At 64.2% G+C, this 12,943-nt stretch overlaps 1 protein-coding gene across 1 annotated transcript in view; it reads left to right on the top strand.

Annotated features, from left to right (window-relative positions):
* LOC139999861 (integrin alpha-X-like) overlaps positions 1-12,653 on the top strand; it is a 32,318-nt gene extending 19,665 nt beyond the window's left edge. Inside the window, exons 20-30 of the mRNA XM_072029489.1 lie at positions 943-1,099; positions 2,530-2,637; positions 2,748-2,827; positions 2,937-3,014; positions 3,716-3,797; positions 3,897-4,004; positions 5,403-5,471; positions 6,769-6,882; positions 8,273-8,365; positions 11,991-12,101; positions 12,519-12,653. Coding sequence (XP_071885590.1) covers positions 943-1,099; positions 2,530-2,637; positions 2,748-2,827; positions 2,937-3,014; positions 3,716-3,797; positions 3,897-4,004; positions 5,403-5,471; positions 6,769-6,882; positions 8,273-8,365; positions 11,991-12,101; positions 12,519-12,614 — 1,096 coding nt within the window. The 3' untranslated portion in view covers positions 12,615-12,653. The remainder of the gene's footprint in view (positions 1-942; positions 1,100-2,529; positions 2,638-2,747; positions 2,828-2,936; positions 3,015-3,715; positions 3,798-3,896; positions 4,005-5,402; positions 5,472-6,768; positions 6,883-8,272; positions 8,366-11,990; positions 12,102-12,518) is intronic.
* Positions 12,654-12,943: the final 290 nt, after the last annotated feature.

Below are 12,943 nucleotides of genomic sequence, written 5' to 3'. Positions count from 1 at the left end.
CCCAAATGGCCCCCATTGACCCCAAATGCCCCCATTGACCCCAAGCGCCCCTCCACTGACCCCAATGTCCCCCAAACGCCCCCCACTGACCCCCAATGTCCCCAAATGTCCCCAAATGGCCCCAAATGCCCCCAAACGCCCCCCATTGACCCCAAACGCCCCCCTGACCCCAAACACCCCTCCATTGACCCCAAACGCCCCCCACTGACCCCAAACGCCCCCCAATGTCCCCCATTGACTCCAAATGCCCCCAAATGCCCCCAAACGCCCCCCACCGACCCCAAATGTCCCCCAAATGCCCCCAAATGGCCCCAAATGGCCCCATTGACCCCAATGTCCCCAAATGGCCCCATTGACCCCAAATGGCCCCAAATGACCCCAAATATCCCCAAATGTCCCAAATGTCCCCCATTGACCCCAATGTCCCCCAATAACCCCAAATATCCCCAAATGCCCCCAAATGCTTCCCATTGACCCCAAATAACCCCACTGACCCCAAATGCCCCAAATGCCCCCAAACACCCCCCACTGACCCCAAACACCCCCCCACCGACCCCAAACACCCCCCCACTGACCCCAAATGCCCCCCACTGACCCCAAACACCCCCCCACTGACCCCAAATGCCCCCCACTGACTCCAAATGTCCCCCACTGACCCCCACTGACCCCAAACGCCCCCAAATGTCCCCAATGTTCCCATTGACCCCAAATGTCCCCACTGACCCCAAATGCCCCCATTGACCCCAAACACCCCCCACCGACCCCAAATGTTCCCCCACTGACCCCACTCACCCCCCCCGACCTCAAATGTCCCAAAATGTCCCCAAACACTTCCCCATTGACCCCAAACGCCCCCTATTGAACCCCATTGACCCCAAACGCCCCCCCCTGACCCCAAATGTCCCCCAAATGTCCTAAATGCCCCCAATGTCCCCCCCCCAGGGCGGAGGAGCTGGTGGTGGGGCTGAGCGAGGCCGTGGACGTCCAGGTCACCCTGGGGAACCGCGGGGAGGACTCGTACGGGGCCCGCGTCCGCCTGCTGCACCCCGAGGCCCTCTCCTACCGCAGGGCCGGGCCTCTCAGGTACCCCCCCCAGGGGGTGGGACCCCCCCCCTGACCCCACAGGACCCCCAAAAAAAGGCAGTGGGGGGCTCCCAAAACCCCTCCAGGGGGGGATCGGGGGGCTCGGGAACCCTCCGGACACCCCCTGGAGGTGGCCTCCAGAGCCCAAATCCCCTGCAAATGACCCCAAAACCCAACTGGACCCCCCCAGATGCCCTCAAGACCCCCAAATCCCCTAAAAATGACCCCAAAACCCAACTGGACACCCTCAAGATACCCAAATTCCCTACAAATGACCCCAAAATCCAGCTGGAACCCCTGGAGATGCCTTCAAGACCCCCAAATCCTCTCAAGACCCCCCAAATCCCTTCCAGACACCCCCAAACCCATCCCAACCCCCTCGAGATGCCCTCAAGACCCCCAAATCCCCTCGAAATGACCCCAAAACCCAACTGGACCCCTTCCAGATGCCCCCCAACCCCCTCTAGATGCCCTCAAGACCCCCAAATCCCCTCAAGACCCCCAAATCCCCTACAAATGACCCCAAACCCAACTGAACCCCATGGAGATGCCCTCAAGACCCCCAAATCCCCTCGAAATGACCCCAAAACCCAACTGAACCCCCTGGAGATGCCCTCAAGACCCCCAAATCCCATAGAAATGACCCCAAAACCCAACTGGACTCCCCCCCAGATGCCCTCAAGACCCAAATCCCCACCAAATTACCCCAATCCCAACTGGAACCCCTGGAGATGCCCTCAAGACCCCCAAAACCCTCGAAATGACCCCAAAACCCAACTGAACGCCCTCAAGATGCCCAAAGACCCCCCAAGTGACCCCAAACCCAACTGGACCCCCTGGAGATGGCCTCAAGACCCCCAAATCCCCTCGAAATGACCCCAAAACTCAACTGGACCCCCTCCATATTCCCTCAAGACCCCCCAGATGCCCTCAAGACCCCCCAAACCCCTTCCAGACCCCCCCAAACCCACCCCAACCCCTCCAGATGCCCTCAAGACCCCCAAATCCCCTCCAAATGACCCTAAAACCCAACTGGACCCCCTCCAGATACCCTCAAAACCCCCAGATGCCCTCAAGACCCCTCAAATCCCCTACAAATGACCCCAAAACCCAACTGGACCCCTTCCATATGACCCCCTACCCCCTCCAGATGCCCTCAAGACCCCAAATCCCCTACAAATGACCCCAAAACCCAACTGAACCCCCTCCAGACGCCCCCAGACCCCCTCCAGATACCCCAAGACCCCCCCCAAACCCCCTCCAGACGCCCCCCAAACCCCCCCCAACCCCCTTGAACCCCTTCCCCCAACCCCTTCCCCCCACCCCACCCCCCTCCCCTTCCCCCCCAACCCCCTCCCACCTCCCCCCAACCCCCTCCCCACCCCCCCCACGACCCCCCCACCCCCCCCATCACCCCTCCCCCTCACCCCCCCCCCCCCCCCTCAGTCCCGCAGGCGGTCGCCGTCCCTGCACTGCAGCTCGGAGCCGGCGGGGGGTGGGCGCCGCAGCACCGTCTGCCTGGTCAACCCCCCCGTGCTGCGCCCCGACGACGAGGTGGGGTGTCCCCCCCCCCCCCCAAATTATCCCCTCACCCCCCCCCTTGACCCCCGACCCCCCCCCGGGGCTGAACACCCCCCCCCCCTTTTTTGACCCCCCCCCCAAAGGTGACCTTCGCCGTCACCCTGGACGTGCCCCACGGCGCCGAGCTGGGGGACGAGTTGGAGGTGGTGGCCAACGCCAGCAGGTGAGGGGGGGGGGTTTTTGGGGGGGGGGGGTCGGTTTTTGGGGGGGTGATGACGTCATGATGACGTCACGATGACGTCACGATGATGTCATGTGATGACGTCACGCAGCGACAACGGGGGGCGGGCCGGCCCCCAGGAGCGCGCCCGCCTGCCGGTGGCCTACAGCGTCCTGCTGGTGCTCGCCAGGTGGCCCCCCGGGACCCCAAGACCCCCCCCCAAAATGTCCCGTGACCCCAAGACCCCCCCTTGACCCCAAGACCCCCCCCAAATGTCCCTTGACCCCAAGACCCCCCCTTGACCCCAAGACCCCGCCCAACTTGTCCCATGTCCCATTGACCAACCCAACGCGTCCCTTGACCCCAAGACCCCCCCATGACCCCAAGACCCCCCCAAATGTCCCGTGACCCCAAGACCCCCCCTTGACCCCAAGACCCCGCCCAATGCGTGCCATGACCCCAAGACCCCCCCCAAATCCCCCCTTGACCCCAAGACCCCCCCAAAATGTCCCTTGTCCCATTGACCAACCCAACGCGTCCCTTGACCCCAAGACCCCCCCATGACCCAAGACCCCCCCCAAAATGTCCCTTGACCCCAAGACCCCCCCTTGACCCCAAGACCCCCCCCAAATGTCCCTTGACCCCAAGACCCCCCCATGACCCCAAGACCCCCCCAATTTGGTCCTTGACCCCAAAGTCCCCCCAATGCCCCCCTTGACCCCAAGACCCCCCCCAAAATGTCCCATGTCCCCAAGACCCCCCCCAATGCCCCCCTTGACCCCAACCCCCCCCCACCGCCCCCCACGCCCCCAACCCCTTCCCCCCCCCACCCCCCCCATGCCCCCCTCACCCCCCCGTGACCCCCCCCGTGACCCCCCCCCCCCCCCGCAGCCTCCCGGACTCCACCCCCTACGCCAACGTCTCCACGGGGTCGGGGCCCCCCCGCAGCCCCCCCGTGCGCCACCACTACCAGGTGAGGCCACGCCCCCCCCCTCGGAGGCCACGCCCCCTTTTTGGCCACGCCCACTTTTTTTGGCCACGCCCAAATTTTTGTCCCCCCCCCCCCCCCCAGGTGCAGGTGCTGGGCCAGCGCCGCCCCCCCCTCGAGGTCTCCTTCCTGGTGCCCCTGGCGCTGGGGGGGGCCCAGCTGTGGGAGGGGCTGGAGCCGGAGCCCCCGCAGGTAAAACGGCCCCGAAACGGCCCAAATAGCCCCAAAATGGCCCCAAAATGGCCCCCAAATGGCCCCAAAACGGCCCCAAAATGGCCCCAAAATGGCCCCCAAATGGCCCCAAAACGGCCCCAAAACGGCCCCAAAACGGCCCCAAAACGGCCCCAAATGGCCCCAAATGGCCCCAAAACGGCCCCAAAATGGCCCCAAAATGGCCCCAAATGGCCCCAAAATGGCCCCATTGGCCTCATTGACCCCAAATGGCCCCAAATATCCCCAAATATCCCCAAATATCCCCCAATGGCCACAATGGCCCCATTGACCCCACTGACCCCAAGAATCCCCAAATGGCCCCAAAATGGCCCCAAAATGGCCCCAAAATGGCCCCAAATAGCCCCAAATATCCCCCAATGGCCCCAAAATGGCCCCATTGACCCCATTGACCCCAAGAATCCCCAAATGGCCCCAAAATGGCCCCAAAATCGCCTCATTGACCCCAAATGTCCCCAAATGTCCCCAAATGGCCCCAAAATGGCCCCAAATATCCCCAAATATCCCCAAATATCCCCCAATGGCCCCAATGGCCCCATTGACCCCACTGACCCCAAGAATCCCCAAATGGCCCCAAAATGGCCCCAAATGGCCCCAAATATCCCCCAATGGCCCCATTGACCCCATTGACCCCATTGACCCCAAATGTCCCAAAATGGCCCCAAATGTCCCCAAAATGGCCCCAAATGGCCCCAAAATGGCCCAAAATGGCCCCAAAATGACCCAAATGGCCCCAATGACCCCATTGACCCCATTGACCGCAAATGTCCCAAAATGGTCCTAAATGGCCCCAAAATGACCCAAATGGCCCCAATGGCCCCATTGACCCCATTGACCCCAAGAATCCCCAAATGGCCCCAAAATGGCCCCATTGACCCCATTGACCCCAAATGGCCCCAATGGCCCCATTGACCCCATTGACGCCAAATGTCCCAAAATGGTCCTAAATGGCCTCAAAATGGCCTCAAAATGTCCCCATTGACCCCATTGACCCCAAGAAGCCCCAAATGGCCCCCAATGGCCCCATTGACCCCAAATGGCCCCATTGACCCCAAGAATCCCCAAATGGACCCAAAATGGCCCCAAGTGGCCCTATTGACCCCATTGACCCCCAATGGCCCCAAATGGCCCAAAATGGCCCCAAATGGCCCCCAAATGGCCCCAAATGGCCTCATTTACCCCAATAATCCTCAAATGGCCCCAATTGGCCCCAAATTCCCCCCAAATGTCCCCAAATCCCCCCCAAATGTCCCCAAATGCCCCGAAATGCCCCCTCTGACCCCAAATCCCCCCCAAATCCCCCCAAATCCCCGAAATGCCCCCTCTGACCCCAAATCCCCCCCGAATCCCCCCCCCCAGTGCCACGCGGTCGCCGACCACCCGGGGGTCCCCGACTTCGCCGCCCGCCTGCGCCAGCGCCCGGTGGTGGTGAGGCCCCCCCTCGGGACACGCCCCCTGAAGCCCCGCCCCCTGAGACCCCGCCCCCTTAAGCCCCGCCCCCTTTAGACCCCGCCCCCTTAGACCCCGCCCCCTTAAGCCCCGCCCCCTTTGGACCCCGCCCCTTTAGGCCCCGCCCCCGCCCCCCCACCCCTTTAGGACCCCAAATCCGACCCCAGAACCCCGAAACCCGCCCCCTGAGACCCCGCCCCTTTAAGCCCCGCCCCCTGAGACCCCGCCCCTTTTGACCACGCCCCCTTAAGCCCCTCCCCCTTTGACCCCACCCTTTTAGGCCACGCCCCCTCCCTTTAAGCCCCACCCCTTTCCCTCACCCCTTTAGACCCCTCCCCTTTAAGCCCCTCCCCTTTAGACCCCGCCCACTGAGACCCCACCCCCTGAAGCCCCGCCCCTTTTGACCCCACCCCTTTAGGCCACGCCCCTCTGGACCCCACCCCCTTTAGACCCCGCCCCCCTAAGCCCCTACCCCTTGAAGCCCCTCCCCCCGTGGCCCCTCCCCCCGTGGCCCCTCCCCCCTAAGCCCCGCCACTTTGGCCCCTCCCCTTTAAGCCCCTCCCCCTTGAAGCCCCTCCCCCCTAAGCCCCTCCCCCTTAGACCCCGCCCCCTTTTGACCCCTCCCCTATAGACCCCGCCCCTCTCCCCCTTTAGACCCCTCCCCTTTAAGCCCCTCCCCTTTAGACCCCACCCCCTGTGACCCCACCCCCTGAAGCCCCTCCCCCTTGTCCCTTTAGACCACGCCCCATAAGCCCCTCCCCTCTAACCCCCTCTAAGCCCCGCCCCCCCTAAGCCCCGCCCCCCTTTCCCCCATCCCTTTAAGCCCCTCCCCTTTAGGCCCCTCCCCCCCTAAGCCCCGCCCCCTTTCCCCCCCAAGCCCCTCCCCCTAAGCCCCTCCCCCCCTAAGCCCCTCCCCCCCTAAGCCCCTCCCCCTTGAAGCCCCGCCCCTCTAAGCCCCTCCCCTTTTGACCCCACCCCCTTAAGCCCCCCCCTTTAGACCCCTCCCCCTTTGACCCCTCCCCCTAAGCCCCGCCCCCTAAGCCCGCCCCCTTAATCCCCTCCCCCCTTGACCCCTCCCCCCTAAGCCCCTCCCCCCTAAGCCCCTCCCCCCTAAGCCCCGCCCCCTTGAAGCCCCGCCCCCTAATTCCCGCCCCTTTGACCCCTCCCCTTTTGACCCCGCCCCCTTCAGACCCCGCCCCCTGAGCCCCCACCCCCTGAGACCCCTCCCCCCTAAGCCCCGCCCCCCTAAGCCCCGCCCCCTTTCCCCCCCCCCCAGGACTGCTCGGTGGCCGCGTGCCGGGAGCTGCGCTGCGGGGTGGGGGCGCTGGAGCCCCCCCGGGGCCTGGCCTTCAGCATGGGGGGGGCCCTGAAACCCCATTGGCTGCTGCAGGTCAGGGGGCGGGGCTAAGGGGGGCGGGGCCAAAGGGGGGCGGGGATAAAGGGGGCGGGGCCTCGAGGTGGGAGGGGCCAAAGGGGGCGGGGCCAAAGGGGGTTATGGGGTCATTTTGGGGTCCTTTTGGGGTCAGTTTTGGGGTAATTTTGGGGTAATTTTGGGGTCATTTTGGGGTCCCTTTGGGCTCATTTTGGGGTTGTTTTGGGCTCATTTTGGGGTAATTTTGGGGTCCCTTTGGGGTCTCTTTGGGGTCATTTTGGGGTCCCTTTGGGCTCATTTTGGGGTCATTTTTGGGTCATTTTTGGGGTCCCTTTGGGGTCATTTTGGGGTCATTTTTGGCTCATTTTGGGGTCATTTTGGGGTTGTTTTGGGGTCATTTTGGGGTCCCTTTGGGGTAATTTTGGGGTAATTTTGGGGTCCCTTTGGGCTCATTTTGGGGTCGTTTTGGGGTCCCTTTGGGGTCGCTTTGGGGTCATTTTGGGGTCGTTTTGGGGTCTCTTTGGGGTCCCTTTGGGGTCTCTTTGGGCTCATTTTGGGGTCGCTTCGGGGTCATTCTGGGGTAATTTTGGGGTAATTTTGGGGTCGCTTTGGGGTCATTTTGGGGTCCCTTTGGGGTCCCTTTGGGGTCGCTTTGGGGTCGCTTTGGGGTCCCTTTGGGCTCATTTTGGGCTCATTTTGGGGTCGTTTTGGGGTCGCTTTGGGGTCATTTTGGGGTCGTTTTGGGGTCATTTTGGGGTCCCTTTGGGGTCCCTTTGGGCTCATTTTGGGGTCCCTTTGGGGTCATTTTGGGGTCCCTTTGGGGTCCCTTTGGGGTCGTTTTGGGGTCTCTTTGGGGTCATTTTGGGCTCATTTTGGGGTCCCTTTGGGGTCTCTTTGGGGTCCCTTTGGGCTCATTTTGGGCTCATTTTGGGGTCCCTTTGGGGTCATTTTGGGATCGTTTTGGGGTCACTTTGGGGTCCCTTTGAGGTCCCTTTGGGGTCCCTTTGGGCTCATTTTGGGGTCGTTTTGGGGTCATTTTGGGGTCCTTTTGGGGTCCCTTTGGGGTCCCTTTGGGCTCATTTTGGGGTCGTTTTGGGGTCGTTTTGGGGTCCCTTTGGGCTCATTTTGGGGTCATTTTGGGGTCCCTTTGGGGTCATTTTGGGGTCTCTTTGGGGTCCCTTTGGGGTCATTTTGGGGTCTTTTTGAGGTCCCTTTGGGGTCATTTTGGGGTCTCTTTGGGGTCATTTTGGGCTCATTTTGGGGTCATTTTTGGGGTCCCTTTGGGGTCTTTTTGGGGTCTTTTTGGGGTCTCTTTGGGGTCGTTTTGGGGTCCCTTTGGGGTCCCTTTGGGGTCCCTTTGGGCTCATTTTGGGCTCATTTTGGGCTCGTTTTGGGGTCCCCCCCCCAGCTGGGGCTGCCCAGGGTGTCCCTGCAGAGCTCGGCCCGGCTGCACTTCGAGGAGCGGCGCTACCGCAACGCCGGGGGGCCCGGCCGGCTGCAGGTGGGGGGCGATGTGTGGGGCAGGGGATGTGTGGGGCAGGGGATGTGTGGGGCAGGGGATGTGTGGGGCAGGGAATGTGTGGGGCAGGGAATGTGTGGGGCAGGGAATGTGTGGGGCAGGGGATGTGTGGGGCAGGGAATGTGTGGGGCAGGGGATGTGTGGGGCAGGGAATGTGTGGGGCAGGAAATGTGTGGGGCAGGGGGGGGATGTGTGGGGCAGGGGATGTGTGGGGCAGGGAATGTGTGGGGCAGGGAATGTGTGGGGCAGGGGATGTGTGGGGCAGGGAATGTGTGGGGCAGGGAATGTGTGGGGCAGGGGATGTGTGGGGCAGGGAATGTGTGGGGCAGGGGATGTGTGGGGCAGGGGATGTGTGGGGCAGGAAATGTGTGGGGCAGGGGGGGGATGTGTGGGGCAGGGGATGTGTGGGGCAGGGAATGTGTGGGGCAGGGAATGTGTGGGGCAGGGGATGTGTGGGGCAGGGAATGTGTGGGGCAGGGGATGTGTGGGGCAGGGGATGTGTGGGGCAGGGAATGTGTGGGGCAGGGGATGTGTGGGGCAGGAAATGTGTGGGGCAGGGGGGGGATGTGTGGGGCAGGGGATGTGTGGGGCAGGGAATGTGTGGGGCAGGGAATGTGTGGGGCAGGGGATGTGTGGGGCAGGGGATGTGTGGGGCAGGGGGGGGATGTGTGGGGCAGGGGGTGGGGGGGCCCAAATGTGTGGGGCAGGGAATGTGTGGGGCAGGGGATGTGTGGGGCAGGGAATGTGTGGGGCAGGGGGGGGATGTGTGGGGCAGGGGATGTGTGGGGCAGGGAATGTGTGGGGCAGGGAATGTGTGGGGCAGGAAATGTGTGGGGCAGGGGGGGATGTGTGGGGCAGGGGATGTGTGGGGCAGGGAATGTGTGGGGCAGGGAATGTGTGGGGCAGGGGATGTGTGGGGCAGGGGATGTGTGGGGCAGGGGGGGGATGTGTGGGGCAGGGGGTGGGGGGGCCCAAATGTGTGGGGCAGGGAATGTGTGGGGCAGGGGATGTGTGGGGCAGGAAATGTGTGGGGCAGGGAATGTGTGGGGCAGGGGATGTGTGGGGCAGGGAATGTGTGGGGCAGGAAATGTGTGGGGCAGGGAATGTGTGGGGCAGGGAATGTGTGGGGCAGGGGATGTGTGGGGCAGGAAATGTGTGGGGCAGGGAATGTGTGGGGCAGGGGATGTGTGGGGCAGGGGATGTGTGGGGCAGGGAATGTGTGGGGCAGGGAATGTGTGGGGCAGGGGATGTGTGGGGCAGGGAATGTGTGGGGCAGGGGGTGGGGGGGCCGAAATGTGTGGGGCAGGGGGGGGGATGTGTGGGGCAGGGAATGTGTGGGGCAGGGAATGTGTGGGGCAGGGAATGTGTGGGGCAGGGGATGTGTGGGGCAGGGAATGTGTGGGGCAGGGAATGTGTGGGGCAGGGGATGTGTGGGGCAGGGAATGTGTGGGGCAGGGGGTGGGGGGGCCGAAATGTGTGGGGCAGGGGGGGGATGTGTGGGGCAGGGAATGTGTGGGGCAGGGGATGTGTGGGGCAGGGAATGTGTGGGGCAGGGGGGGATGTGTGGGGCAGGGAATGTGTGGGGCAGGGGATGTGTGGGGCAGGGAATGTGTGGGGCAGGGGGGGATGTGTGGGGCAGGGAATGTGTGGGGCAGGGAATGTGTGGGGCAGGGGATGTGTGGGGCAGGGAATGTGTGGGGCAGGGGATGTGTGGGGCAGGGAATGTGTGGGGCAGGGAATGTGTGGGGCAGGGGATGTGTGGGGCAGGGAATGTGTGGGGCAGGGAATGTGTGGGGCAGGGGATGTGTGGGGCAGGGGATGTGTGGGGCAGGGAATGTGTGGGGCAGGGTGTGGGGCAGGGAATGTGTGGGGCAGGGAATGTGTGGGGCAGGGTGTGGGGCAGGAAATGTGTGGGGCAGGGGATGTGTGGGGCAGGGAATGTGTGGGGCAGGGGATGTGTGGGGCAGGGAATGTGTGGGGCAGGGAATGTGTGGGGCAGGAAATGTGTGGGGCAGGGAATGTGTGGGGCAGGGAATGTGTGGGGCAGGGGATGTGTGGGGCAGGGAATGTGTGGGGCAGGGAATGTGTGGGGCAGGGGGGGGATGTGTGGGGCAGGAAATGTGTGGGGCAGGAAATGTGTGGGGCAGGGAATGTGTGGGGCAGGGGGGGATGTGTGGGGCAGGGAATGTGTGGGGCAGTGTGTGGGCAGGGGGAAATGTGTGGGGCAGGAAGTGTGTGGGGCAGGGAATGTGTGGGGCAGGGAATGTGTGGGGCAGGGGGGGGATGTGTGGGGCAGGAAATGTGTGGGGCAGGGAATGTGTGGGGCAGGGGGGGATGTGTGGGGCAGGGGATGTGTGGGGCAGGGAATGTGTGGGGCAGGGAATGTGTGGGGCAGGGGGGGATGTGTGGGGCAGGGAATGTGTGGGGCAGGGAATGTGTGGGGCAGGGAATGTGTGGGGCAGGGGGGGGACCCCAAATGTGTGGGGCAGGGTGGGGGGGGGCCCAAATGTGTGGGGTGGGGGGGAGATGTGGGGCAGGAAATGTGTGGGGCAGGGAATGTGTGGGGCAGGGAATGTGTGGGGCAGGGGGGGGATGTGTGGGGCAGGGAATGTGTGGGGCAGGGAAAGTGTGGGGCAGGGGGGGGGGACCCCAAATGTGTGGGGCAGGAAATGTGTGGGGCGGGGGGGAATGTGTGGGGCAGGGAATGTGTGGGGCAGGGGATGTGTGGGGCAGGGGATGTGTGGGGCAGGGAATGTGTGGGGCAGGGGGTGGGGGGGCCCAAATGTGTGGGGCAGAGAGGGGGGGACCCGGGGCTGAGGGTGGTTGGGGAGTTATGGGGTGGCCCCACACGTGTGGATCCCTATGGGGCTGCCCCATAAGTGTGGGTCGCTGTGGGGCTGCCCCATAAGTGTGGGTCCTCGTGTTCCTATGGGGCCACCCCACACTTGTGGGTCCCCCCCATATGTTTTCCTATGGGTCTGTCCCACAAGTGCAGATCTATGGGGCAGCCCCACAAATATGGATCTATGGGGCAGCCCCATAAGTGTGGGTCGCTGTGGGGCAGCCCCATAAGTGTGGGTCGCTGTGGGGCAGCCCCATAAGTACGGATTTATGGATCCCTATGGGACCACCCCATAAGTGTTGATCTATGGGTCCGCCCCATATACGTGTGTCCATCTATGGGTCTGCCCCCTAAGTGTGGGTCTCTATGGGGCTGCCCCATAAGTGTGAATCTATGGGGCAGCCCCACACCTGTATCTCTTTATGGGTCCACCCCATAAGTGTCGATGTATGGGTCCACCCCATATATGTGTATCGCTATGGGGCAGCCCCATAAGTCCGGATCTATGGGTCCGCCCCCCAAGTGTGTCTCCCTATGGGTCCGCCCCCTAAGTGTGGGTCTCTATGGGGCAGCCCCACAAGTATCCATCTATGGGTCCGCCCCACAAGTGTTGATCTATGGGTCCACCCCATATATGTGTATCGCTATGGGGCCACCCCACAAGTGTCTCCCTATGGGTCCGCCCCATAAGTGTCCATCTATGGGGCAGCCCCATAAGTCCGGCTCTATGGGTCCGCCCCCTAAGTGTGGGTCTCTATGGGGCAGGTGCAGACGGAGCTGGAGGTCCTGGCCCCCCCCCGGCCCCTGCCCCTGGTGCTGGGGGGCAGCGCGGGGGGGCTGCTGCTGCTGGCGCTGCTGGCGCTGGGGCTGCAGAAGGTGAGGGGCGGGGCCAGGGGGGGAGGCCCCGCCCCCTAAATCCCTGGCCCCGCCCCCTAAATCCCTGGCCCCGCCCCCTCCCTCCCTGGCCCCGCCCCCTCCCCCTCTGGCCCCGCCCCCTCCCCCTCTGACCACGCCCCCTCCCCGCCTGACCACGCCCCCTCCCCCTCTGGCCCCGCCCCCTCCCCCTCTGGCCCCTCCCCCTCCCCCTCTGACCACGCCCCCTCCCCCTCTGGCCCCGCCCCCTCCCTCCCTGGCCCCGCCCCCTCCCTCCTGGCCCCGCCCCCTCCCTCCCTGGCCCCGCCCCCTCCCCCTCTGGCCCCGCCCCCTCCCTCCCTGGCCCCGCCCCCCCTCCCTTGCCCCGCCCCCTCCCCCTCTGACCACGCCCCCTCCCCCTCTGGCCCCGCCCCCTCCCAGCTCGGCTTCTTCCGCCGCCGCTACAAGGAGATGCTGCAGGGGGGCGACCCCCAGGGACCCCCCCCACAGGGACCCCCCCCCGAGACCCACGGATGACGGCGGGGGGGGGGGGCGCTGTGGGGCGGATGTGGGGCGGGTGTGGGGTGGTTGTGGGGGGCTATGGGGCAGCTATGGGGCAGCTATGGGGGGCTATGGGGCTGGGAGGGGTATATGGGGTTCCTATGGGGCAGCTATGGGGGTCTATGGGGCACTTATGGGGCAATTTTGGGGGGTTATAGGGGGGTTATGGGGCAGATTTGGGGGGCTATGGGGCTGCTATGGGGCAGATGTGGGGGTCTATGGGGCAGATGTGGGGGGTATAGGGGGGTTATGGGGGGGTTATGGGGCAGATGTGGGACAGCTATGGGGCTGGGGGGGTCTATGGG

This window comes from Anas platyrhynchos, chromosome 30 (genome assembly GCF_047663525.1).
Source record: "Anas platyrhynchos isolate ZD024472 breed Pekin duck chromosome 30, IASCAAS_PekinDuck_T2T, whole genome shotgun sequence".
NCBI lineage: Eukaryota > Metazoa > Chordata > Aves > Anseriformes > Anatidae > Anas > Anas platyrhynchos.
Note: the sequence above shows the minus strand (reverse complement) of the source record. Positions and strands in the feature narration are given on the sequence as shown.